At 35.5% G+C, this 26,866-nt stretch overlaps 1 protein-coding gene across 4 annotated transcripts in view; it reads left to right on the forward strand.

The window, feature by feature from the left end:
- REV3L (REV3 like, DNA directed polymerase zeta catalytic subunit) overlaps positions 1-26,866 on the forward strand; it is a 182,608-nt gene that overhangs the window by 66,762 nt on the left and 88,980 nt on the right. For 3 of the 4 annotated variants that reach the window (XM_044244365.1, XM_044244374.1, XM_044244372.1), the window contains exons 5-11: positions 3,901-3,997; positions 8,321-8,415; positions 8,984-9,088; positions 10,201-10,285; positions 10,372-10,523; positions 20,870-20,989; positions 24,259-24,496. In XM_044244365.1, coding sequence (XP_044100300.1) covers positions 3,901-3,997; positions 8,321-8,415; positions 8,984-9,088; positions 10,201-10,285; positions 10,372-10,523; positions 20,870-20,989; positions 24,259-24,496 — 892 coding nt within the window. The remainder of the gene's footprint in view (positions 1-3,900; positions 3,998-8,320; positions 8,416-8,983; positions 9,089-10,200; positions 10,286-10,371; positions 10,524-20,869; positions 20,990-24,258; positions 24,497-26,866) is intronic. The other variant, XM_044244369.1, reaches the window with a different exon arrangement.

The following is a 26,866-nucleotide window of genomic DNA, read 5'->3' on the forward strand; positions in this document are numbered from 1 at the left end:
TTTAGGTGCAATGTACAGTTTACTAAATGCCAGGTTTTCTGGCATCTCAAAATCTTAGAATTTTATAAAATTCTGTATAAACCAAGTTGTATAAATAGTCCATAGGATCCCAAGATAGAGATCATCTGATAAAGGATGAAGTAGTCTGTCTGCCCAGTATCTTTCTTTTTCTCCATAGAGAAAAAGAGTAGAAAGTGAAGGCAGGAAGAGAAAAGATATAAAAAGGCGGGAGAAGGGTAACTTCACTGCTTAACTTCCTTCCCTACAGGAATTGTTTCCCTAAATTTTTGTGAGGGCTTGGTTATTTCTTATCTGGGAGATCCTTCTTTTGGTGAGAGGGGCAATGTAGAGATTTTCAAGAGTAAAGCTTTAAGGAATCAAATTACCCAATTTCAAGACATTTATTATAAAGCTACAGTAATCAAGATAGCATGGTATTAGTAAAAGGATGGGATATACAGACCGATGGAACAAAAGAGAACCCAGAAACAGACCCCCACAAATAACATCTACTTATCTTTGGCAAAGGTACTGTCTTAATTCAGTGAAGAAAGGATAGTTTTTTCAATAAATGGTGCTGCAATCACTGGATGCCAGAAAATAAAAATAAAAGAACCCAGACACATACTTTACACCTTATGTAAAAATCAAAGTGTATCATAGACTTAAATGTGAAATTTAAAACTATCAGACTTACAGAGGAAAACAAAGGGAAAGTCTGCCTGACCGTGGATTGGCGATGAGGTTCAAGGTAGAATACAAAAAAATACCCATGAAAAGAAAACTGCTAAGTTGATTTTATCAAAATTAAAAATTTTAGCTCTGTGGAAAATACTATTAATGAAAAGGTAAGTCACACACTGAGAGAAGACATTTTCAAATTACCTATCAGATAAAGTACTTGCATCTAGAATATGTAAAGAACTCTCAACAGTAAGAAAGCAAACAATCCATTTAAAAATGGTCAAAAGAGGGGCACCTGGGTTGCTCAGTCGGTTGAGCATCTGACTCTTGCTTTCAGCTCACTTCATGCTCTCATGGATTATGGGCCCAAGCCCCACTCCCCCCCACTCAGCATGGAGTCTGCTTGAATCTCTCCCTCTGCCCCTCTCCCAATATGCACATTTGTGCTCAAGCTCTCTGAAATAAATAAATATTTAAAAAATAAAGTCCAAAGATCTGGATGGGTCCTAGCAAAGAAAAAGATATAACAATGGCAAACACATGAAAAGATGATTGTTAATATTATATATCATTAGGGAAATACAAATTACAATCACAAAGAGCTACTACTGCGTACCTTTTAGAATAACTAAAATCCAAAAACTAGCAATACATGCTGGCAGGGATGTGGAACAACAGTAACTCATTCATTGCGAGTGGGAATGCAAAATAGTGCAACCACTTTGGAATACAGTTTGGCAGTTTCTCATAATGTTACACATAGATTTACATGACCCAGTGATTGCTCTCCTCTGCATTTACCCAAGTGATTTAAAAGTTATGTCTGCCCAAGACCCTGTATGCAAATTTTTTGTTTGTTTGTTTGTTTGTTTTTTAAAGATTTTATTTATTTATTTGACACAGAGAGATCACAAGCAGGCAGAGAGGCAGGCAGAGAGAGAGAGGAGGAAGCAGGCTCCCTGCTGAGCAGAGAGCCCGATGCAGGCCTCCACCCCAGGACCCTGAGATCATGACCCGAGCCGAAGGCAGCGGCTTAACCCACTGAGCCACCCAGGCGCCCGTATGCAAATGTTTATAGCAGCTTCATAATTGCTAAAAGTCTAAAGTAACCAAAATGTCCACTCATTTGGGTAGTGGATAAAAAGAATACAGCAGGTTGGTTATCAGTATCAAATACAGATGATAGTTCAATTAGGATTGAAGAATGGTAAAGATTCTAGACTATGAACAGTAGATATTTATAGAAAAAGAAGGTAACTTTCACAGAAGTTTATTTCCAATAGGAAAACATGAGAAAAGTTTGAGTTTTCAAATACATGTAAGCCATTTATTTTAGTTACAGAAGTTAGATGAGAATTAGCATGTTAATTAGAAGGATTTTTTTTTTCAAGATACAGAAAATTTTCACAATTTGAAGGCAGGAACACATGAGATTTAGTTGGAAATTAAGAGCAGGGAAATTGTTGCAAGTATGATGAAATAAAATTTATATCTTAATTCCTTATACTAAAGTCCCTCAGGTTTTGGTGTGTTTTGTTTTGCTTGTTTTGTATAAAAGGTTATAGTGAAATCATGGAAAGAAGCGAATCACTTTTTTATATTTTACCATGTTTCTCAGACACATTAAACTGACAGTTTACTTCTTATGGTAAATTAATATGTATTACTTATATATGCATAACTTAACATTTTTGTTTTGGAAGACAAGTTAATGTATATAATGAAGTCTTTTGAAAATGGAGTAAATTCAAAAGTAGATAAGATTTAGAAATTTTAACAGTATATAGGCATATACAGTTTTTTTCTCAGGATTTCAGTTATATAATCAGGTGTCAGATGAATGGAAATGGTGCTAATTACTGTAATTGTTAAGGTGAAGTATATAAACAGAGTAAATATTTTGAGCACCACAGAGGTATTTTGTATTTTTTATCATCCACAATTGAAAAATTATATATGTATATAATTTTATGTGTGTGTGTGTATTTTTAAGTTAGGGAGTTTCCATGTTCTTTAGGGAAATACGCTAAAACAGTGCACAAAAAGTAGGTAAGATGGTTTTCTATAATGTTATCAATAACTTTGAATCAGTAAACTTGTATTGATTCTTTTTTCATATGAATTTGTTAGAAAATAGTATTTATGGTAAATTACAACTTACAAAGTAATTTCATATTAATGCCCTAGCCACCTAACAGCAAAGTCTTTAAAAACATCTAAAGGTATGTAAAATCACTTACATGTTTCGGCATGTGTTTTATTAAAATAACAAAGGTAATACCTGATCTTAGTTTTAATTGCACTATTTTGTGATCAGGCTAACCAAATAAGATCAAAGTACTGGGGCACGTTGGTGGTTCATTTGGTTGAGTGTCTGACTCTAATCTCAGCTTGGGTCTTGATCCCGGGGTGGTGAGTTCAAGCCCCATACTGGACTCCATGCTGGACACGGTGCCTCCTTAAAACAACAACAAACAAAAAGCATTAAATTTAGCTGGAAAAGATTACAAATTTAGCGTCTTTCTTAATGTTAGAATTTTGTCCATGCTACTCAATTAAGCTTTCTCTTAGAATTTAAATTCCTATAAGAGATCACAGAAAAGTTACTAAAATTTAGAGACTATTTCAGAGTGTGACCCCAGGACTCAGTGCCCGAAACCTAGACAACTAAGCAAACATGCTTAGTCCAGTCTTCCACCACTGGTCAAATTGTATTTGTATTTGCCCCCGGTTTCTACTCACTGCTGTTAACTGCCATCACTTCTGAAATGTGTTACATATTTTTTTGTTGGGGGCATAGTGTTGAAGTATGTTTTGAATCTTAACCTGGAATCTAATTTCCACTAGAATTTTAGTGACGATTCATACAGAATACCCTAGGAATTTAAAGTCTATAAAAATTCTTAATTCTTCATTATTTTCAAAATGAGATTTTAATCATACCTACCACAATAGCACACTTAAATGTGTCATACTTTTATTCCAGTATCTAGGTATTGTGTCTATTTTTCTCTCCTATACATATTACAAATACTTTTGTTCCCTCTTAGTTTGGAACCATTGTTCTCTGATGTACATATGCATTCCTGTGTGTGTATGCATTTTAAGGACACAATTTTAGAAACTAGTCATACAGGTTTTATATTATTTTACCTAAAGGGTAATTGTATGCAAATTAAAAGTAGAATTTATCCCCTTTTACCTTTCTATTTCCAGGTGATCCATTGCGTGCAACTGGATCTTGCAAGGATCAGCTACCAGGAAATTCTCTTACTGGTACTTTATTTCGGTGGGAAGAAGATGAAATACCAAGGTTAGTTAATGTTGTAAAGGGAATCTCTAAGTTTGTCAAAGAAGCAAATCTCAGCATTAGTATGTTACATGGAATCACAGATTTTAAAAACAGACCTTGGAAATATGAAAATAGACCTACTTATTACCTAATTAATAAAAGTAATCTGGGTATAAATTTTTATACTTTTCTCCAACATCCATCTTCATTATGCGTTGTAAATTGATACCCTATAACTTTTCAAATAAAATCACATAGTAAAATAATTTAAAATGTAAATAGCAGATACTTTTAGTAAAAATAACCCTCAAATTTCTAAATATTTTTATGGAAAAAAGTAGATTGACATACTCTGAATGAATAATGTAGTTTGTGATTTCTTTTGACCAGGTATATTATTTATTAGACTTTCTGGGAGAGGTAACATTTCCCAAATGTTTAGATTACAGATATGTAATTAGTACCTATCTAAATTATCAGTAATAGCTGTATACATAGAATTCAGAAAGGTATCCGTCTTATACCACAATGTTTGCCCAAGCTTTCTTGATCCTTCTATCAGTTGGGTATTGGCAGGATAATTATGGTCTTCCTCTTTTCACATATGTCATCTGATGCTTTTTTAAGTTGGTAATTTTCATGAACAGTGCAAGATAGAAAAAGTGTTTAAATGATTTTATGTTTATTTCATAATAAGAAAGTATGAATTTAGTAAGTGACTGAAGATAAATTATCATAAAAATATTTGTTTAAAGTTTATGTTATTTAAGATCCTAATATGTGCTTCACAGAATTTTTACATTTTAGAATTAGTTGGGTTTTTAATACCTACACTTAAGAAAGACTCTCACTAAATAATGATAAAAATACATTATTTTATGACAGAAGTAATTGTACCAGAATGAAACTTTGAGGTCTTCAGAGTGATATGCACAGTGATATCTTGATTGACTTGAACCAGTATTAAGACTTTTTGATAAATATGCACACAGACGTTCACATATGCATACATATGTATTTCTTGGTTCCTTCTCAGTACAGCAGAATTATTTTTTAATCATATTGAAATGGTATTGAGTTTAGACAGAATATTAATCACCACATGAAATCAGATTCTAATCAGTCCAGGGCGATGTGACCAAGAAGCTACTTGCTGCCTTCATTTTTTGTGCTTGTGATACAGTTCCTCGATCTCTCTGAAATTGGAGCACATCAATTTGATCCAAGGACTTGACCTATTCACTAGAGCCTTCAGTTCTGAAAGTTTTATATTTAATAACTTGTGTTTTGCTTGATCAAATAAGACTAGAGTTTATTAGTACTTGAAATCCATTTATAGGCAACCATCTTTCTAGTTAGCTCATAGTAAAGCTTTACTGGTTAGGAGTAAGTTTGGGGAAACCATATATAATAAAAAGTTTGCGATTTAGAATGTTTTTGGGGAGCCCATCTTATTCTTAGCAATTGACAAATTATGAGCAAAGGTATGAGTAGGCAAACTAATAAAATTAGAAGAGGTACTCAGAATTAGAATTTATAATAAATATAGGATAACTCTGTAGTTTTTCTCAGATTATCCTTTGGGGATGCTTATGTTGTAATAAACATGAGAATCCATTGTTTTGAAAGACCCTTCCCCCAGTTGTTAACTAATTAACTGCTCTTTTGCCTTTCTGTAACCGCTTGGCTTTTAGGGTGTGACACTGGTCTCCTGTTTGAACAAGATACCTTCTGCTAATAGCCGAGGCATAGTCACGTAGGCAGGGGGCCGCATAGTCACGTAGGCAGGATGCTTCTCTGCTGAGTAATAAGGTCCAACTCCCCCTCCTCACTCCCCCTTCCCACCTTTTGCCAATCCGCAAACACCAAGTATGCCTTTTTCAAATGTTCAAATTGTCAGCCAATCAGCCCTGCCCCATCCAAAACTTGTTTGTACCTGTCTATAAAAATCCTGCACCACCCCAGCCTGGGATGCTCAGCTAGCAGGAGCTGCTGACCAACCGCAGGCGCCCGCGCTACAATAAAGAACCTCTTGCTGATTGCATCCTGTGGCAGTGTTGAATTCTTGGGTAAGGGGATCCACGGGTCTTTCAGTTTCACCAAGTACAAATAACATAATGTCAAAAAAATTTTGCCATGGATTAGTACTCTTAAATTTTATTAGTCTCATTTCTCTCCTCAGTGCTATTATCACCTTCTTGCTGGTTTTTTTTTTTTTTTTTAAACAAAGAAATATTTTACATTCCCTCACAAACTTTATTACAAGGACTATGACAAATAGCAGCAAACTATTAAGGGACGAGAGTGCTGAGTTAGCAGTTCTGCTAACCCTACTCCTTAACTCATTGTAAATTACCACATTTCATGGACCTTCAGGGTCCTTTGCCCCAGAGTGTTGAATCCACAAAAGTCAAGTCTACCACAGTAATCTCAACCTTGGCTGCCCAATCGATTGATCTGAAGAGACTTTTAAAATGATAGATGTTTGAGCTCCACCCTCAGTGATTCTAATTAGTATGTCTGTTGTGTTAAGCTAGAAACAGAAATGTTCAGAGAGGCACGATTGTCTAGTTACCATCCCATTGCTTATCTGCTTTTCATGACCATAATGAATAGTTTACATGTTTTGCTGACTCGGATTTTTTACTTACGGTTTTTCTATCTACTGGAAACAATTTTTTAAAAAGATTTTATTCATTTATTTGACAAGAGAGATCACAAGTAGGCAGAGAGAGAGGGAGAAGTAGCTCCCTGCTGAGCAGAGAGCTCGATGTGGGACTCGATCCCTGGAGCCTGAGATCATGACCTGAGCCAAAGGCAGAGGCTTAACCCACTGAGCCACCCAGGTGCCTCTGGAAACATTTTTAGTGTGAAAATTACTTCCTTTCACTAGGAACACCGCCTATACTGAATGTCTAAAGTAGTTTTGTAATAAGGGCAAGAAATAGTTGTAAATTTTTACTATGAGATTGCTTTTTTTTGTTGTTATCGTTCCCATCTTTTATCATGAATATGTTGCTCCTGGGAAATCCATCCTTGAAATTTATAGTATAATTCTGGAAAAAATTGTGAAACTTTTTGGTAAAAGGAGAAAACTGTTGGCCAAACTATTTTATCTACTACTTCAATTCATGGTAAAACTGGTTTTATTAAATTATGAGAATAAAAAAAAAGAAAAGCTATATTGATAATTTTTTTTTCTGAAAGTGAAAGGGATATATTGTGATAGGCTAGCTAATATGTCCCTTCTCTGTCAGAAATGTAAAAAGATACAGGTATGTTTTATATCTACATATATATAAATATGTACATATAGGGATTTCCTTAGGGATCCTTAAGGATAGATAAGAGAAAATTAGGTTTTGCTAATATGTTTCTCTTAAAACATTAAAAAAAAATCTTTCAATTAAAAATGTTAATGAAATCTGCCATCACCCACTTTCTAATAAAAGTTCTTTTCATTTAGGGTCAGTATTTGTAGATCATCTAAATTTTGGAATGAGTAAACTGGTATTCATAATAGATGCTGTATGTTCATTCTGTCAAACAGGGTTAATTATATGGTATCTTCCTAATCCTGCTCTGATGAAAAAAAAAATGCTTTTGAGTAAACGAACATTAGTGGGAAACAACCCTCTGAAGTTGTCATAAGAATTAATGGCCTTGTGGTATCAGCACTTTTCTTAGCTATAATCCCACTGTTGAACTCATATAGTTTCTCAGTTCTGTAGTTATGGAGACTTTCAAAACGTTCCTTAGCTCAGCAGTGGTTGAAGGCAGGGAGAACAGTATCATTTGCCCCCTTTTCAGTAAGCTCTCTTCCCCTTATCTCTTGTTGCATATTCTGTCCTCATTGTTTTATAACCAGCTATGATTGCTGAGGAAGATGCCTCTGGGCAAGTGATTACAAATGTATATGGTTTCTGTATCCCTCTGTTGTCATCTAATCCCATTCTACCTGGCTATGACCCTCATGCTAAAACATTGTACATTCCTTACATATAAAATATAATGAACCAAAATATATGAAATATACTGAAAAAGAATCTCAATAGAGTTGTCAATACAACAGGTTTTGTATTTTTCTCTTCCTGTATTTTATTTCTTTTTATGTATACACACAGTATCATCATGAATAATTGTGACTTACTATAATATCACTAAACATGAAAAGTTACAGTTATGTGACACATGTTTTTTAAATCTGTTATTTATTTTTTAAGTAATCCCTGCCCAATATGGGACTTGAACTCACAGCCCCAAGATCAGGAGTTGCATGCTTTACTGACTGAGCCAGCCAGGCACCCCTGATTTATTATATTTTTGGGTATCTTCTTAATACAGCTCTTTAATACTGGAAGGTGTCGAACCACAGAGTACATGTGAACTAGAAGTGGATGCTGTAGCTGCTGATATCTTAAATCGGCTGGACATTGAAGGTATATACACAATTATTAATATGTGTTTTTATTTTTAAAATTTAATGACCAAAATAGAGTAGAAAAAATAGGGAAGAAAACAGTAGTAGAGAAGTAATATATTATAAAAGGGGGATGCAAAAATCTTAGGAAGATTTCTTCTGTACCTCTGATGAGACAGTCATTATTTTTTCACTGGTATGTCCATTCATGTTAAGTATATTTGCATAGACATGAGCCTAAAGTAAGATACTAAATACATCAGCCATCATAAAAGAATTTCATATATTCTGCCTTTCAATTTTTTAATTTTCAGGTTATATACCAGGGAGGGAACTCTTAGGTGTATTGACTGTCATCAAGTGCTTGAATCTTACTCATTTGCTGGGTTTTTGGGAGCCAGTAGGAAGAAAACTAAAACAAAAGAATAATGTAATAATGTAGATTGGGAATGTTTGGTCATTTTATTACACAAAGCAGGTAATTTTTTTTAAAGCAGTATTTGTTTTTTTAAACTTTGGATTTCTTTTTCTGAGCAAATATTTTTCACTTTGATCCTTTTCATATTGAAGTATTATTGTGATTATAGCTCAAATTGGTGGAAACCCTGGTCTGCAGGCCATATGGGAAGATGAAAAGCAACGGCGAAGAAACAGAAATGAAACTTCTCAAATTAGCCAACCTGAATCACAAGGTATAAACCCAATAGTACTCTGGTGATTTTTTTTTTTTTTTCTAAAATTTAAGCCATTGAGTTTTTACCTTGACGTTAAATTTTACTTATCAAGTTACCTTTAAATGTTCTAATTTTTTCCTTCTGTCATTGCTATGAACTGTAATTCTTTACCCTCAAAGTGACACTCATTATTTTCTCCCTCCACCCGTACTCCCAACCACCATAGAAACTGTCATCTTCATTGTCCGGTTTTGACCTTACCTTGTCTTCTTGTCCCACCTCTTTGCTTTTTTTTAATTTTCTAGTGTGTTCTGGGTTTTTGTAGAAGAGTCCCAACGTAGCCACTACATTTTGTTCATTAAACTATGAAAATGTAACCCTTGAAATACTGCCCTTAAACTATTTTCTTTGTATGTCCTTAAATTCCTGCTATGATCATCTTGTACAGCTCAGAAAAAAATACTCAATTAATGTATTTTATGTATTACTAAATTCTTTGTATTACTAAATTCTGTATTAGTATACATACTAAATTCTGTATTACTAAATTCTACATTTTATGTATTACTAAATTCTTCTACATTCAAAAAAGAATTTGAGGGCTTAAATGCCATGAATACAATAAAAATTTTAAGTAAAAATAAAAGAATTAGAGATACACATAAAAGAATAAAAAGACATAATTCAGGAGGTAAATATATTTGAAATATAGTAATAATTATACATTGAAGTCCAATTAAAACTTTTATTATGTCTTAGACACTAAAAATGCTATGATAAATTTGGAATGCCTTCTAAGGCATTCTAAGATAGAAATATTTTATAAAGGGGAAATTTCTAGGTTCAGAGTGTGTGGTACATTTATAGGTAGAGAGCAATGTTTTTGATTTAGATTTAAGTTATAATTATAGAACTTAATCTTGAACTGACTTTAAGTGCTTAATTTTATAGCTTCAGTATCAACCATTTCCCTTTTGTTTGACTTTATAATAGGACTACTTTTAGGTGGTATTATATGTGTCAAGAGAAAGATAGGAAATTGTAACTATTTTAAAAGCTACTCTAAGAGAAAGGAAAATATTTCATTCATTTGTTATCCACATGTTTTAATGCACTTTTAAAATTCAAAGATCGCAGGTTTGTGCCAGCAACAGAAAGTGAAAAAAATTTTCAGAAGAGACTTCAGGAAATTCTCAAACAGAATGATTTCTCTGTGTAAGTGGTTATTTATTATAGATCTCAGAACGAATTTTATTGCTTGGCTATCTAGTTTGTTTTATAAAGGATATGTTTTAATTAAGCAGAACATTATCAGGATCAGTGGACTACAGCGATGGATCTCAGGAGTTCTCTGCTGAGTTAACATTGCACTCTGAAGTTCTGTCTCCTGATATTATTCAGTGTACACCAGCCAATATGGTAGAAGTCCACAAAGATACAGAGTTGAGCAAAGGTGAGGTTTGTTTTGCAAGTATACAGAAAATACTACCATAGACTACAGTAGTATTTGGTTGAGGTAACTAAGTTTCTTCCATTCCTTTACGTTTTCTTCATTTCTAGAGGTAAACACTGTTCTAAAGTTGGTGTAAATTGTTACCATATATGATTGTGTATTTTCTTATGTATGTATGTCCATAATATATACTGCTATTTGGGGTTTTAAATTTTACACAAGTGATATTCTACTTGAAATAAATTAAGCAACTTGCTTTTTTCATTCAACACTTTAAAAATAATTTAATTGAGGAGGCACCTGGGTGACTCATCAGTTAAACATCTGACTTGTGATCTCAGCTCAGGTCTTGATCTTTGGGTTGAGTTCAAGCTCCATGTTGGGCTCCATGCTGGGTGTGGAGCCTTTAATTAATTAGTTAATTAATAATTTGAGGTATGATTTGTATAACATAAAACACACTTATTTTTAATGTACAATTCAGGGACACCTGGGTGGGCTCAGTAGGTTAAGCATCTGCCTTCCACTCAGGTCATGATTCCAGGGTCCTCGGATTGAGTCCCACATTGGGCTTCTTGCTTAGTGGGGAGCCTCCTTTTCCCTTTGCCTGCTCTGCCTGCCGCTCCCCCTGCTTGTGCCCTCTCCCTCTCTGACAAACAAATAAAAATAAAAAATCTTTTTTAAGTGTACAATTCAGCGATTTAGTAAACTTACAGAGTTGTGCAAAGATCCCCATAATTCAATTTTAGAACATTTCCTTCACCTCATAGGATTCCTTGTGTCCATTTGCAGGCACATCTTTCCCCACCTCCAGCCATAAGTAATCACTAATCCACTTTTCTGTCTTTCAAGATTTTGTCTTTTCTAGATATACCATATAAATGAAATTACACAATATATAATCTTCTGTGTCTTTCATTTAGCATATTTCAGGTTCATCCATATTATAGTATCAGTATTTAAATTTTTAAAATTTTATTACCAGATAGTATTGCATTTCTCGGCTATTACTATATTTTGTTAATTCATTAATCCGTTGATGGATATTTGAGTTGTTTCCACTTTTTGGGCTCTTAAGAATAATGCTGCTAGGGGCGCCTGGTGGCTCAGTGGGTTAAGCCGCTGCCTTCGGCTCAGGTCATGATCTCAGAGTCCTGGGATCAAGTCCCGCATCGGGCTCTCTGCTCAGCAGGGAGCCTGCTTCCCTCTCTCTCTCTACCTGCCTCTCCATCTACTTGTGATTTCTCTCTGTCAAATAAATACACAAAATCTTTAAAAAAAAAGGAATGCTGCTAGAGAGAGGAAGTAGGATGGCAGAGGAGTAGGAAACTGAAATATCATCAGGTACCAGGAGTTCAGATAGCTAGTTATCAAACCATTCTGAACACCTACAAATTCAATAGGAGATAGAAGAGAAGAGGAGCAGCAATTCTAGGAACAGAAAATCAACCACTTTCTGGAAGGTAGGACCTGTGGAGAAGTGAATCCAAAGCGATGGGAAGAGAGACCACGGGAGGAGGGGCTATTTCCCAGCAAGTGAGGGAGCAGCAGAGCACAGAATTGGAACTTCTAGAAGTCTGCTCCACTGAGGGATGTCATTCCAGAGGCTAAGTGAGGGGTGGAACCCTTGCAGGGACAGTGTAATCTCAAGACCTGCAGGGACACAGAAAGACCCAGGGGTGACTGAGTGTGGCAAAGCTCCCAGGTATTGGAGCAGGGAAGCTGGCTACAGAGATGGAGCTGAGCAGTGAGCTCTCAGCTTGGGGTTACCTTAAGCCGTCGTCCAAGTCACAGTCGAGCTACTGATGTTTGGCCAGGGACCGCACAAGTGGCAGATCTGGAGAGATCCCCTCCTTCCTCCTCCAGGAGGAGCAGCATGGAAGCACACGGCAGGAATCTGCTGCATTTGGAGACTCCAAATGGGTCCATGTGCCAGAGATAGAAATGGTGGGTCACAGCTTGGGTGAACATGGAGTGCAGCCAGAGACCAGGGAGACAGGAGGGATTGACAGCTTTTCTCTGAGGACGCATTAAGGAGTGGGGCCACGAGCTCTCCACTGCTACAGGCCGGAGATTTGGAGGGCACTATCTTCATTCCTGTCCTCCAAAGCTGTATGGAAAGCATTCAGGAAATAAAAGCTACCAAGAGCGAACCCGAGAAGATTACTTAGCCTGTCCCCCAGCAAGGGCGGTACAATTCCTCCTCAGGCAAAGACATTTGAGAATCATGACAGTAGGCCTCTCCCCCAGATGTTCAGCGGGAACATCCAGCGAAGACCAAGTTCACGAATCAATGAGAACTGCAGAATTCCAGAGCTAGGGGAAAGCAACACAAGAATTCATGGCTTTTCCCCCATGATCCTTTAGTCTTTCAAAGGTAACTTTTTAAAACTTTTTTCTTATTCTATTTTTTAACTTTTCCTCTTAACTATTTTAATGTTTTTAAAACTATTTTATCTTATCAATACCTTTTTTAAAAAATCTTTTAAAATTTTCATTGTTAGAGTCATATTCTGTCTGTTCATTGTATTTAACCTTATTTTTTATATACATATAGGGTTTTTTTCTTTAAAATTTTGGGATACAATTTCTTCTAATAGATCAAAATATACCCTAAGTCTAGCACTTGGCTCTGTTCTAGTCTCTAGCCCGATCACATTCTCTCTTCTTTTTTTTTTTTTTAAACTTCTTATCAATTCCTGTTTTAGAATCTTTTTAAATTTTCATCTTTATAGTAACATTCCATCCCTTCATCATGTTTACCCTTATTTTTGCATATATATGTGTAAGTTTCTCATGCTTTAAAATTTGGGGAGATAGTTTCTTCTAAGAGACCAGAACACTCAAAATCGAGTGGCTGGCTCTGTTCTGTTCACCAGTATAATATATATATATATTTTTTAACTTTTTATTGTTTATTTTTAATTAAAAAAATTTTTTTTTTAATTTTGCCTCCTTCCCCCTCCCCCCCCCCGCCCCCGGTTTTGGATCTCTTATGATTTGGTTAGTGTATATTTTTCTGGGATCTTTGCCACCCTTTTAGTATTTTGTTCTTGTTCTCTCATTTATCTATTCTTATCTGGACAAAATGAAAAGATGGAAAAATTCACCACACACACACACAAAAAAAACCCAAAAAGCAGTACCAGTGGCTAGGGACCTAATCAATATGGACATTAGCAATATGTCAGAACTAGAGCTCAGAATGACGATTATCAAGCTGTTAGCTGGGCTTGAAAAAAGCATGGAAGATACTAGAGAATCCCTTTCTGGAGAAATAAAACCCCTTACTGGAGAAATAAAAGAACTAAAATCTAACCATATTGAAATTTAAAAAGCTATTAATGAAGTCCAGTCAAAAATGGAGGCTCTCATTGCTAGAATAAATGAAGCAGAAGAGAGAATTAGTGATATAGAAGACCAAATGATGGAGAATAAAGAACCAGCAAAAAAGAGACAAACAACTACTGGTCCACAAAGGGAGAATTCAAGAGATAGGTGATATCATAAGATGAAACAACATTAGAATAATTGGAATCCCAGAAGAAGAAGAAAGAGAAAGAGAGGGGCAGAAGGTATATTGGACCATATTATAGCAGAGAATTTCCCCAATTTGGCAAAGGGAACAAGCATCAAAATCCAGGAGGCAGAGAATCCCCCCTCAAAATCAATAAAAATAGGTCCACACCCCATCATCTAATAATAAAACTTAACAACTCTTAGGGACAAAGAGAAAATCATGAAAGCAGCTCAGGGCAAGAAATCTGTAACTTACAATGGTATAAATATTAGATTGGCAGCAAACCTACCCACAAAGACCTGGCAGGCTAGAAAGGACTGGCATGATATACTCATAGCACTAAACGAGAAAAATATGTGGCCAAGAATATGGTATCTAGCTAGGCTGTCACTGAAAATAGAAGGAGAGATAAAAAGCTTCCAGGACAAACAAAACTTAAAAGAATTTGCAAACACCAAACCAGCCCTCCAGGAAATATTGAAAGAGCTCCTCTAAGCAAAGAGAGACCCTTAAAGTAGTAGACCAGAAAGGAACAGAGACAATATACAGTAACAGTCACCTTACAGACAATACAATGGCACTAAATTCATATCTTTCAATAGTTACCCTGAATGTAAATGGACTAAATGCCCCAATCAGAAAACACAGGGTATCAGAATGGATAAAAAAATAAGAACCATCAATATGCTGTCCACAAGAAACTCATTTTAGACCCAAAGACACCTCCAGATTTAAAATGAGGGGGTGGAAAACCGTTTACCATGCTAATAGATATGAAAAGAAAGCTGCAGTGGCAATCCTTAAATCAGATAAATTAGATTTCAAGCCAAAGACTATAATAAGAGATGAAGGACACTATATCATACTTAAAGGCTCTAACAAGATCATCTAATAGTTTTAAATATCTATGCCCTTAACACAGGAGCAGCCAGTTATATAAACCAATTAATAACAAAATCAAAAGAAACACATCAACAATAATACAATAATAGTGGGGGGTTTTAACACCCCTCTCACTGAAATGGACAGATCGTTCAAGCAAAAGATCAGCAAGGAAATAAAGGCTTTAAATGACACCCTGGATCAGATGGACATCACAGATATATTCAGAACATTCCATCCCAAAGCAACAGAGTATACATTCTTCTCTAGTGTACATGGAACATTCTGCAGAGTAGGTCACATCTTGGGTTACAAATTGAGTCTCAACTGGTAAAAAAAGGATCATTCCCTTCATATTTTTCAGACCACAGTGCTTTGAAACTAGAACTCAATCATAAGAGGAAAGTTGGAAAGAACTCAAATACATGGAGGCTAAAGAGTATACTACTTAATAATGAATGGGTCAACCAGGAAATTAAAGAAGAATTAAAAAATTCATAGAAACAAATGAAAATGAAAACACAACTGTTCAAAATCTTTGGGACACAGCAAAGGCGGTCCTGAGAGGAAAGTATATAGCAATAAAAGTCTTTCTCAAGAAATAAGAAAGATCTCAAGTACACAACCTAACCCTACACCTAAAGGAACTGGAGAAAGAGCAGCAAAAAAAGCCTAAACCCAGCAGAAGAGAAATAATAAAAGAGCAGAAATCAATAAAATGGAAACCAAAAGAACAGTAGAACAAATCAACAAAACTAGGAGCTGGTTCTTTGAAAGAATTAATAAGATTGATAAACCCCTGGCCAGACTTATCAAAAAGAAGAGAAAGGACCCAAATTAATAAAATCATGAATAAAAGAGGAGCAATCAGAACCAACACCAAAGAAATACAAACAATCATAACATATGAGCAACTGTACACCAGATTATTTGACAATATGGAAGAAATGGATGCATTCCTCGAGACATATAAAATACCAAAACTGAACTAGGAAGAAATAGAAAACCTGAACAGACCCATAACCAGTAAGGAGATTGAAGCAGTCATCAAAAATCTCCCAACAAATAAATAAATAAATAAATTTTTAAAGATTAAAAAATAATAATAAAAAAACAGGAGCCCAGGACCAGACGGCTTCCCAGGGGAATTCTACCAAACATTTAGAGAAGAGTTAATACCTATTCTCCTGAAACTATTCCAAGAAATAGCAGTGGAAGGGAAACTTCCAAACTCATTTTATAAGGCCAGCTTTACCGTGACGCCAAAACCAGACAAAGACCCCATCGAAAAGAACTACAGACCAATATCCTTATGAACACAGATGCAAAAATTCTCACCAAAATACTAGCCAATAGGATCCAACAGCACATTAAATGGATTATTCCCCACGACCAAGTGGGATTTATTCCTGGTCTGCAAGGTTTGTCCAACATCCACAAATTAATGTGATACGTTAACAAAAGAAAGAGCAAGAACCATATGACTCTCAATAGATGCAGAAAAAGTATTTGACAAAGTATAGCATCCTTTGTTGAATTCTTGAGGAGAACTTGTGTAGCAACCTCTTCGATTTCAGTCGCAGCAACTTCTTCCTAGAAACATCGCCAAAGGCAAGGGAAGCAAGGGCAAAAATGAACTATTGGGACTTCCTCAAGATCAAAAGCTTTTGCACAGCAAGGGAAACAGTCAACAAAACCAAAAGACAGCTGATAGAATGGGAGAAAATATTCACAAATGACATATCAATAAAGGGCTAGTATCTAAAATCTATAGAGAAATTATCAAACTCAACACCCAAAGAACAAATAATCCAATCAAGAAATGGGCAGAAGACACAGTCATTTCTGCAAAGAAGACATCCAAATGGCCAAGAGACATATGAAAAAGTGCTCAACATCACTTGACATCAGGGAAATACAAGTCAAAACCACAGTGAGATACCACCTCACACCAGTCAGAATGGCTGAAATTAACAAGTCAGGAAATGACAGATGTTGGTGAAGATGTGGAGAAAGGGGAGCCCTCCTGCACTGTTGGTGAGAATGCAAGCTGGTGCAGCCACTCTGGAAAACAGTATGGAAGTTCCTCAAAAAGTTGGAAATAGACTATGTGACTCAGCAATTGCACTACTAAGTATTTACCCTAAAGATACAAATGTAGTGATCTGAAGGGGTACGTGCACCTGAATGTTTATGCAGCAATGTCCACAATAGCCGAACTAGGGAAAGAACCTAGATGTCTATCAACAGTGAATGGATAAAGAAGATGTGGTATATATATACCATGGAATACTATGGAGCCATCAAAAGAAATGAAGTCTTAACATTTGCAACGACATGGATGGAACTAGAGGGTATTATGCTAAGTGAAATAAGTCAATCAGAGAAAGACAATTATCATATGATCTCTCTGATATGAGGAATTTGAGAGGGAGGGTGGGGGATTGTGGGTGAATAGGGAAGGAAAAAATAAGACAAGATGGGATCGGGAGGGAGACAAACCAGAAGAGACTGTTAATCTCCTGAAACAAACAGAGTTGCTGAGGGATCAGGAGATAGGTATAGGGTGACTGGGTTATGGACATTGGGGAGGTTATGTGCTATGGTGAGTCCTATGAATTTTGTAAGCCTGATGATTCACAGACATGTACCCCTGGAGCAAATAATACATTATATGTTAATTGAAAAAAAGAATAATGCTGCTATGAACACTTATATGTAAGTCTTTGTGTAGGCATGTATTTGCATTTTTCTTTAGAGATACAAGAATGGAATTGCTGGGTCATTTGATAAACTTACATTTAACTTTTTAATAAACTACAATACTGTTTTTCCAATGTGACTATACTGTTTGACATTTCCACCAGCAGTATGTGAAAGTTGCAGTGACCCTGCATCCCCAAGAACATTTGTTATTTGTTTTTTTTTTATATATAGCTATCCTAGTGTGTGTGTGAAATGGTATCTCATTATGGTTTTAATTATCATTTCCCTTGTTATTAATGATGCTGAGTATCTTATGTCAACAGTATAACTTTGAAATCTTTCCTTGTTCATACATGTTTCTAGTTCACTCATTTTATCTGCTGAAGTGTTCCTTTGTAAGACTAAACATGTTTATCTGCTTCTCTACAACCATTAGATGGTTTTCACTTTTGCATTGTTATTAATAGTGTTATTTTTGTCACCTTGAGGCAAGAGTTTCTTTGTAGAAAACATAAATGTATTTGCCAGGTCTTAGAGTATAAGTACTCTACCTAGATAGCATCTGTTCTAACAGGTTTCTGGAAGTAAGGTAGTTAGATTTTACACGATTGGTAAATAAAAGAATACTGAAAGTTTTCCTCCAAGTCACATTGTTTGATACTCAGCTTTTCTCAGAAGGGGAGCCAGAATAGCAGCAGTAGAATTACAACTTTCTGCTGGAAAAGCCTCCTTTAGACTGTTGCATTAGCAGCAGTGGCTCTTTTGACTATATTTAACTAAAATTCAAAATGGGTATCTACACCCAGGGCTTCCTCTCTCCCTAGGAGGTGTCCCAGTACTGTGCCATCTCTGCCTCCTGGCAGATTGCACCTGAGGTCTCCCAACTCCCCTCATTGGCATCCTACTGGCTCAGAGTTCTACTTGCACTTGCTTTGTCTTAGCGTCTGCCAGCTGCATTCTAATCAAAATGTATCCAGCATTTCCATACTATTATTTCCTGTGCATTTTAATATCCACTTTTGACAGCTTCCAGCCACACTGGCTGCTTGCCTGACTGATCAGAGTTATCTCCTCAGGTACCAATTATTGATTTTATTAGTGTTCTGGTTATAAAGTTGCATAAATTTTGCCCTAACCTTTTTTTTCCCTGTAAGCCCTGTTTTTTTTAGAGCTACATTTTTCATATTTTGAAGTATGTTAATAATAAAAATATCACATTATAGTAGTAATGCTATATTATAAAATTCCACTATAAAATGATCCTAAGTTTATAATCCCACAGTGTATCAGAGCTTATATTTCCCTGCATCCTCAATGGCATTTGATAGTATCATGCAAGAAATTTTTGCCATTTTGATTCTTTGAAATGGTATCTCCTTAGTTTAATTTGTATTTCCTACTTACTAATAAGTTTGAGCATTTGTGTGTCTTTATCTGAGAATTACTTATTAATGCTCTTGGTGCATTTCCTGTTGGGTCCTTCCCTATTGTGATGTAATGCAAGTTTTCATCCCTATGGCTTATGCGTGCTTACAATTTGGTTTTTCACACTTAGATTTTATACTTATCTGAAATTTTACATTTATGTTTAATAAGGTTCTAATTATATATGTTTTTTAAGAGGGGGCAGAGGGAGAGGGAGAGAGAATCAGGGCTCAGTATCATGACGAGTTCAAATTAATAGGTAGACACTTAACCAACTGAGCCACTCAAGCACCCCATATTTTTCTAAAGGTAAATAACTAGCTCTCACATATTATTGCAAATTTTTTTTTCCCACTGAATTCTTTCACCTCAGTCATGTTCCAGTCTCACAGACCTGAGGTCACCACTCAAGTGGAAACCAGGAGTTGGTTGTCCAACCAACCTAGCCACCCAGGTGCCCCTCAAAACTTGTGTTGTTGTTTTTTTTTAAGATTTTATTTATTTGAGAGAGAGAGTGCGTGAGTGGAGAAAGCGGAACTGTTTTCCATTTAGTTCTAACTGCCTTCCATTTTTTACTATAGTCTTTTTTCCCAGTGCTATTTGCTTGCTCTCTCCCTTTCACTAGATTATAATATGAGACTCATTTTATCTTTATTCTTAAAATTATTTAATCCAGTGGTTCAAGTTAGACTTATAAAAATCATACGTTAAAGGAAAAATTTTTAGATCTTGAAAGCTGAGAAATATAAAATTAATTTGTAATTTTTAAACCATAGAGAATAATTATATTACTCTTTTCCCTTTGTATATTTTAATTTAATCAGGATAATATAACTGTACAAACTAGGTAGGATCAAAGAAGCTAAAGAGATTGTAAATATTTAGTGATTCACAGATGGAGGGTTTTTAATTTTAAAAAAAATTTTAAAAGATTTATTCATTTGAGAGAAAGAGTGTGTATGTGTACACATGATCATGAATGGGGGGGCAAAGGGAGAGGGAGAGGAAGTCTTTTTTTTTTTTTTTTTAAATTTTACTTTAGTTTTTTTCAGTGTTCCAAAATTCATTGTTTATGCACCACACCCAGTGCTCCATGCAATACATGCCCTCCTTAATACCCACCACCAGGCTCACCCTCCCCCCGAAACCCTCAGTTTGTTTCTCAGACTCCACAGTCTCTCGTGGTTTGTCTCCCCCTCCGATGTACCCAGCTCACTTCTTCTCTATCTGAGGAAGAGGAAGTCTTTTTTTTTTTTAAGATTTTATTTTATTTTATTTTTTTGACAGAGAGAGACACAGCAAGAGAGGGAACAGAAGCAGGGGCATGTGGGAGAGGGAGAAGCAGGCTTCCCACTGAGCAGGGAGCCCGATGCGGGGCTCCATCCCAGGACTCTGGGATCATGACCTTAGCTGAAGGCAACCGTTTAACAACTGAGCCACCCAGGTGCCCTGAGGGAGAGGAAGTCTTCAGCAGACTCCTCGCTGAGCACAGAGCCCAGTGTAGGTCTCCATCTTACCACCCTGAGATGATAATCTGAGCAGAAACCAAGAGTCAGAGGCATAACCAACTGCATCACCCAGGCACCCCTGGTTTTGGTTTTATTTTTTTCCTTTATAATTACTCCATGTCACTGGTTAGATATTCCTCTGGCTCTTACTAAGTTTTATAATGTTTTTACTTAACACATATCACAGTAACACTTCAAAATTTTATAAATGGGTTTGCATCATTATGGTTTCTAATTTACATAAATTCTAAATAATAAGATTTAATCTGTTGCTTTAATGTTTTTGTATTCTTTGTCATCTTAAGGTCTCGCTACACACAAAGTGGAGGAAGCTCTTATTAATGAAGAAGCAATTTTGAACCTCATTGAAAATAGTCAGACTTTTCAGCCTTTGACCCAAAGACTGAGTGAGTCACCAGTTTTCTGTAAGTAACAATTCTACCATAAATTTCAGAATGTTAATCAATGGAAGTGTGTTATGTGAGGGGGTATTTTCCTTTGGTTTGAAGAGGTTAATGCTGCAAGTATAAAATGTAGCCATGAATTAAATGAAGTAGCTTTGTTTTTTGTTTTCTCCACAGCTTTAAAAAAAAAAAAATTGTGAAAGAAAATAATTCCTTTGCCTTTTTTTTTAACTTCACTTTGATTGGAGGAAAATCTTATTACTTTAGGGGAAAAATGCATTTTTTTTTAGTTAGACTTTTCCAAATTTGAATACATTAACATACCGTAATTCTTTTCTTGGTGAGTATCAGAAATTTCCCTGGACAGTTCTTATTAAGCCATTAATTTTTGTTTGGGTAGCATATGACTGTTATTTCTGCATCTCCCTAAATGCATTTTCATTAGCATCATAAGTCATTTGTCAGATTTCATTTCTTTAATATAGTCTAAATTACTGACATCTTTTACAGAAATTTATTTAAAATTTCATTGTAAAAAGTGAGAAGTCACTGAGTTTCATTCCTCTTGTTTTGCTTGATTTAGGGATTTTTTGTTTCTTTTTTTGTGAACTTTCTGATTTTTCATTCTTACTGTCTCATATGTGTTCCTAGCTTTCTACAGTGTCCTCTGTCAGTTATCTTCATTTTTACTTGAATGGAACACAAATTGACTAAGAACAATACCAAAATTATTGTACACAGTCATATATCAAGAACATTTGAGACAGAAGTAGAAAACTTTTTTCCTTTATAAATGAATGGTATATGCAGAAGGAAATAACCCAGAGGAAAAAATAAGCAGCTGAAAGAGAGGAAGATAGAGAAAATGAAGGAAATTGAAGAAGAGACTGAGAGAGACATATCCTTATTTCAATGTAATGAATGACATCAATGAAACAGGCAAATAGAATATCATCAGTAGATAAATTCCACCTTGCTAAGGTTGCAAAAATGCAGTCTTAATGCTAGTAAAAGATCTGAAAGTCAGATATCTGTAATTCATTCACTAATACTGCTCTTTTTTAAAGAATGAGACAGGAAAAATGAACTGCAGTACTAGGTTTAAGAAAAGATTTTTTGGGGCCCCTGGGTGGCTCAGTCCATTAAGCATCTGCCTTCAGCTCAGGTCATGATCCCAAGTTCCTGGAATGGAGCCCCACATCCCTGCTGAGCAGGGAGCCTGCTTCTCCCTCTCCCTTTCCCTCTGCCTGCCACTTTCCCATTTTGTACTCACTCTGTCAAGTGAATAAATAAAATCTTTTTAAAAAGAGAGATTTTTGCCAAAATGGCAACAAACCTCTATCTTCATGGTCTTTTAAAAAAAGATTTATTTATTATTTGTTATTGATTTAAGATTTATTTATTATCTGTGAGAGAGAGCATGCTTGGGAGGGAAGGAGCAGAAGGAAAGGAAGAGAGAGAATCTCAAGCAGATTCCCTGCTGAGTACAGAGCCTGATGTGGAGCTCAGTCTCATGACCCTGAAATCATGAGGTGAGTGAAAACCAAGTGTCAGATGTTTAACCGACTGAGCCACCTAGGCACATCCCCCTCCCCTTTTTTTAAATAAAACGTTTTATTGATGTATTTCACATACCAGAAAATTTACCTTCTAATTTATATGGTTCAGTGATTTTTTTAAAAAGACTTTTGATTATTTGAGAGAGAGTGAGTACAAATGAGAGGCAGACTCCCCACTGAACAGGGAACCTAACACGGGGCTCGATCCTAGGACCCTGAAACCATGACTTTAGCCAAAGGCAGATGCTTAACCAACTGAGCCACCCAGGCGCCCCAAGTTCAGTGATTTTTATCATGTTCACAGTTATGTAACCATTACCACTATCTGATTCCGGGACATTTTATCACCCTAAAAAGCAACTCCATGACCATTAGCAGTCACTCCTCATTCTTCTCTCCTCTTAGCTCTTGGCAACCACTAATCTATTCTCTTTTTTACTGCATTTACCTATTTGGGTCATTTCATATAAATGGAATCATATAACCTTTTGTTTGTGGCTTCTTTCACTTAGCATAATGTTTTCAGGGTTCATTCAAATTGTAGCATGTATCAGTATTTCATTCACTACTGAATAATATTCCCTCATATGGATATACCACATAGTTCATTTATCCATTCTTCACATGATGGATACATGAGTTGCCACCTTTTTGGCAATTACAAATGATACTGCTGTGATTATTTATGTATAGGTTTTTGTGTGGACATATATTTTTAGTTATCTTGGTTATATACCAGGAGTGGAATTGCCGTATCATATGGTAACTATTTTTAACATTTCAACAAACCATCAAACTTTTTTCCAAAGCTGCTGTACCATTTTACAGTCTGACCAGCAATGTAGAACTTCCTTCTTCGACTTCCTTGCCAATACTTACTACTTGTCTTGATTTGGCAAGCATAGTGCATATGAAGTGGCATCTCATTATAGTCTTGAAGAAGGAAAAAAAAACCTTGAAAGTTTTTTAAGTAATGTCATTGACTACTTTAAAGCTCTCTTGTGTTTTTCAACCACATGTTTCATTTAACTATCCTGTGCACTAAATAAAATTTAAGTGAGAATAAGGTATTCACATGTATGGTTTTTAAGGCACCTCTTCCTTAACATTAATTCACATATTTATTACGTATTTTGATTTTGTTTTAAACCCTGGTCACCCTATTTGGTTTAGTGTTCTTCAAGCTTAATTGTGCAGTAAGCTTGGACAGCTTGTTAAAATGCATCTTCCTGGGCCCTAACTCAGAAGTTCTGATTCAAGAGATAGAAGATGGGTTCTGGGGAATCTTCCTTTTATTTTTTATTTATTTATTTATTTTTAAAGATTTTATTTATTTATTTGTAAGAGAGAGAGGAGCGAGAATGAGCACAGGCAGACAGAGTGGCAGGCAGAGGCAGAGGGAGAAGCAGGCTCCCTGGCAAGCAAGGAGCCTGATGTGGGACTCGATCCCAGGACGCCAGGATCATGACCTGAGCCGAAGGCAGCTGCTTAACCAACTGAGCCACCCAGGCATCCCGGAATCTTCCTTTTAATGAGGATACAAAATCATTCTAGTGTGAAGAGTCCAAAGGTCATCACACTTTGATAAAACAGTTACATTGACACAGAAGTCTTTGTATCAGCTGTATTTTTTCAGTATGTTCCAGCATCTGTGATTTTAGTGAATGTAATTGAATTTAGTTCAGTTATTTAGAAAAGTTATTTGTTAGTGATACTTCACTTGTTTTATAGTGGACAGTAGTCCTGATGAGGCTCTGGTACATCTTCTTGCTGGTTTGGAAAATGATGGATATCAGGGGGGAAGAAATAGGATACCATCACCATGTCATTTCTTTGGAAACGCTAAAAATCCCCAAAATAGTGATGATGAAGAAAACGAACCACAGATTGAAAAAGAAGAAATGGAACTTAGTTTGGTGATGTCTCAGAGATGGGACAGCAATATTGAAGAACCTTGTGCCAAAAAGAGGTAACTTTTAGTTCTTTCAGTTACTTTAATAATTTCCTATTATCGTTATCACTGTTCTTGCATTAGAAAGTATTTTTACTATTGTTCATAATATAAATACTTTATAAACTAGTCTTCTTTTAAATCCCTTTAAAGTAGTGCTTTGTTTTTCATGAGGCATAAACTTCATATTCTAAGCAAAATAAAATTTTGCTACATTTAAAAAGATTAAACCTAGGTGTTTTTTTCCAGTTCTATTTAAAGATTAAACCTAGGTGGGTTTTTTTTTTTCAAGTTTTATTGAGATATAATTGACCTATATCAGTGTATGAGTTTCAGTTGTACAGCATAAATGTTTGACTTAACATATATTATGAAATGATTACCACAAATAAGTTTAGTTAACATTCTTCATAGCATATAGATATAATAAAAAAAAAAATGAGGGGGAAAAAGGCTGCTCCTTGTAATGAGAACTCTCAGGATTCATTCTAACAACTTTCCTCTTTAATCCTACAGGAGTGGTAACTATAGTCGCCAGGTTGTACATTACTTCCCTAGTAATTATCTTACAACTGTAAGTTTGTATCTTTTGACCACCTTCCTCCAGTTCCTTCTAACTCCATAAACTTAACTTTTAGAAATTATATATGTAGTATTAATATCTGTTGATAGGAAGTGGGGCAAAGTAGAAGTGCCTCTTTATCCCTGAACTTGAGGAAAAAGAATGCCCTCTGAGAGTTGTATGGATTACAGCAACAGTCACAGAGTCAGCTTGAAGACAAGAAATAGCCTTTAGGTCTGATTGGACTGAAGGAATTAAATATTAAAAATAAGTAAATAAGAGTCTCAGAAACAGACACTGGTATTCTTCATTTCTCAAATTAAATTAATAAGATGGCACTGTCCTTTTCCAAATTAAGTTTCTTGTGAAACTGATTGATTTGATTTATATATGTTCTGTATGTGGAAAAAGTTTGGGCCTCTGAGCCTGAAACACTGAATATGCCTCTCCTTCAAACATAGGTAGATAATACCAGAACTTCTGAACTCTTTGTTTGAAGTGTTCTCTTGTTATCTGTGTATATAACCTCCTTCTGTATTTTCGCAGTATGCTTCCTCAAAGAATTCCGTTTTCATTCTATGGGTGGAGAATCCAAACCTACAAAATATTTCATACTATCCTAGCTTCATGTACTCAGTTCCCTTTCCTGTGACAGTGATAAGTCATTCAAAGACTCAGAGCTTGACCTTTGAAGAACGAATGCTACCTGGTCCAGACAGAATCAGTATTTGATTTCCTGATAGATTTGACTCTTAACAATGTCATAAAATGTCTTTTGTCAGTATTTCCTAACTATTAAAAAAATAAAGTGAAGTGAAAGACATAAAATTTTTTGTAGATCTCTATAAATTGTTTTTTCAATTTTTTAATATAAACTTGATCAGTCTTTGCATGGAATAGCCTATTGGGAAATGCCTCAACCACATCAGCCTATAGATGGCTTTGTTCTTGTTTCTCTGTGATTTCTGTAATAAATTCCCCCCAACTTCTGGAAGTTTGCAATTTCAGTGTTGTATTTGACTTGCCCTCTTTTGCCATTCTGTCCTTCCACCCACTTCCCTCCCAAGGTTAATATCGTAGTTTGGGCCTTCATTATCATTTATCTGGAACACTATGATTCACTTTTTAATTGGTCTCCTCCTTGCCTCTAAGTCCTTCTTTATAATAGGGCTAATAATTACTATTATTAAGTAAACATGGGCAACTTCAAAGGGAAGAAAGGAAGCAAAGAATATCAGGAATCTTCATGAGTTCAAGTCATGCTCTACTGTCTTTATATCCTTTTAAAAATATGGATATTTAGGGGAATGTTATAATCATATTGGGTCTTGTAAGTCTTACATAGTATCCTTGTAGATAAGGAGAAAACATGGCAGTAGTGACCAATTAGGTGGGTTCACAAGAACTTACATGACTTTGCACTTAAAAACAACATAAATGCTTAAATGCCAACTATCATGCTAGACTGGATTGAGATTGTCAAAAATATTAGAGATTGGTAATTCACTGGGTGACAGAATATAGTCCAAAAATATCTCAGAACTGAATAGGTGATGCCTAATATAGAGTCATGTGTTTAGGTTTGGTCAGTCAGCTTTATAAATACAGACTAGGTAGACCATCTCTCTGGGCTTAATCATCTATTCTGGGTTTAATTTCTGTTGGAAAGCCATGATTTTACTTTATTAAGAGCACAATAAGTGTAGTGTTGTATGGTTGCCAAAATAATGAATTTAATTATTAGCTACCAGCTGTACCTAGGGTAGCATTTATTATTCTAACAGATTTTAGATTTTTATTAATAAAATAATTGCAGTATTTACTTG

Source organism: Neovison vison, chromosome 1, assembly GCF_020171115.1.
Source record: "Neovison vison isolate M4711 chromosome 1, ASM_NN_V1, whole genome shotgun sequence".
Classification (NCBI taxonomy): Eukaryota; Metazoa; Chordata; class Mammalia; order Carnivora; family Mustelidae; genus Neogale; species Neogale vison.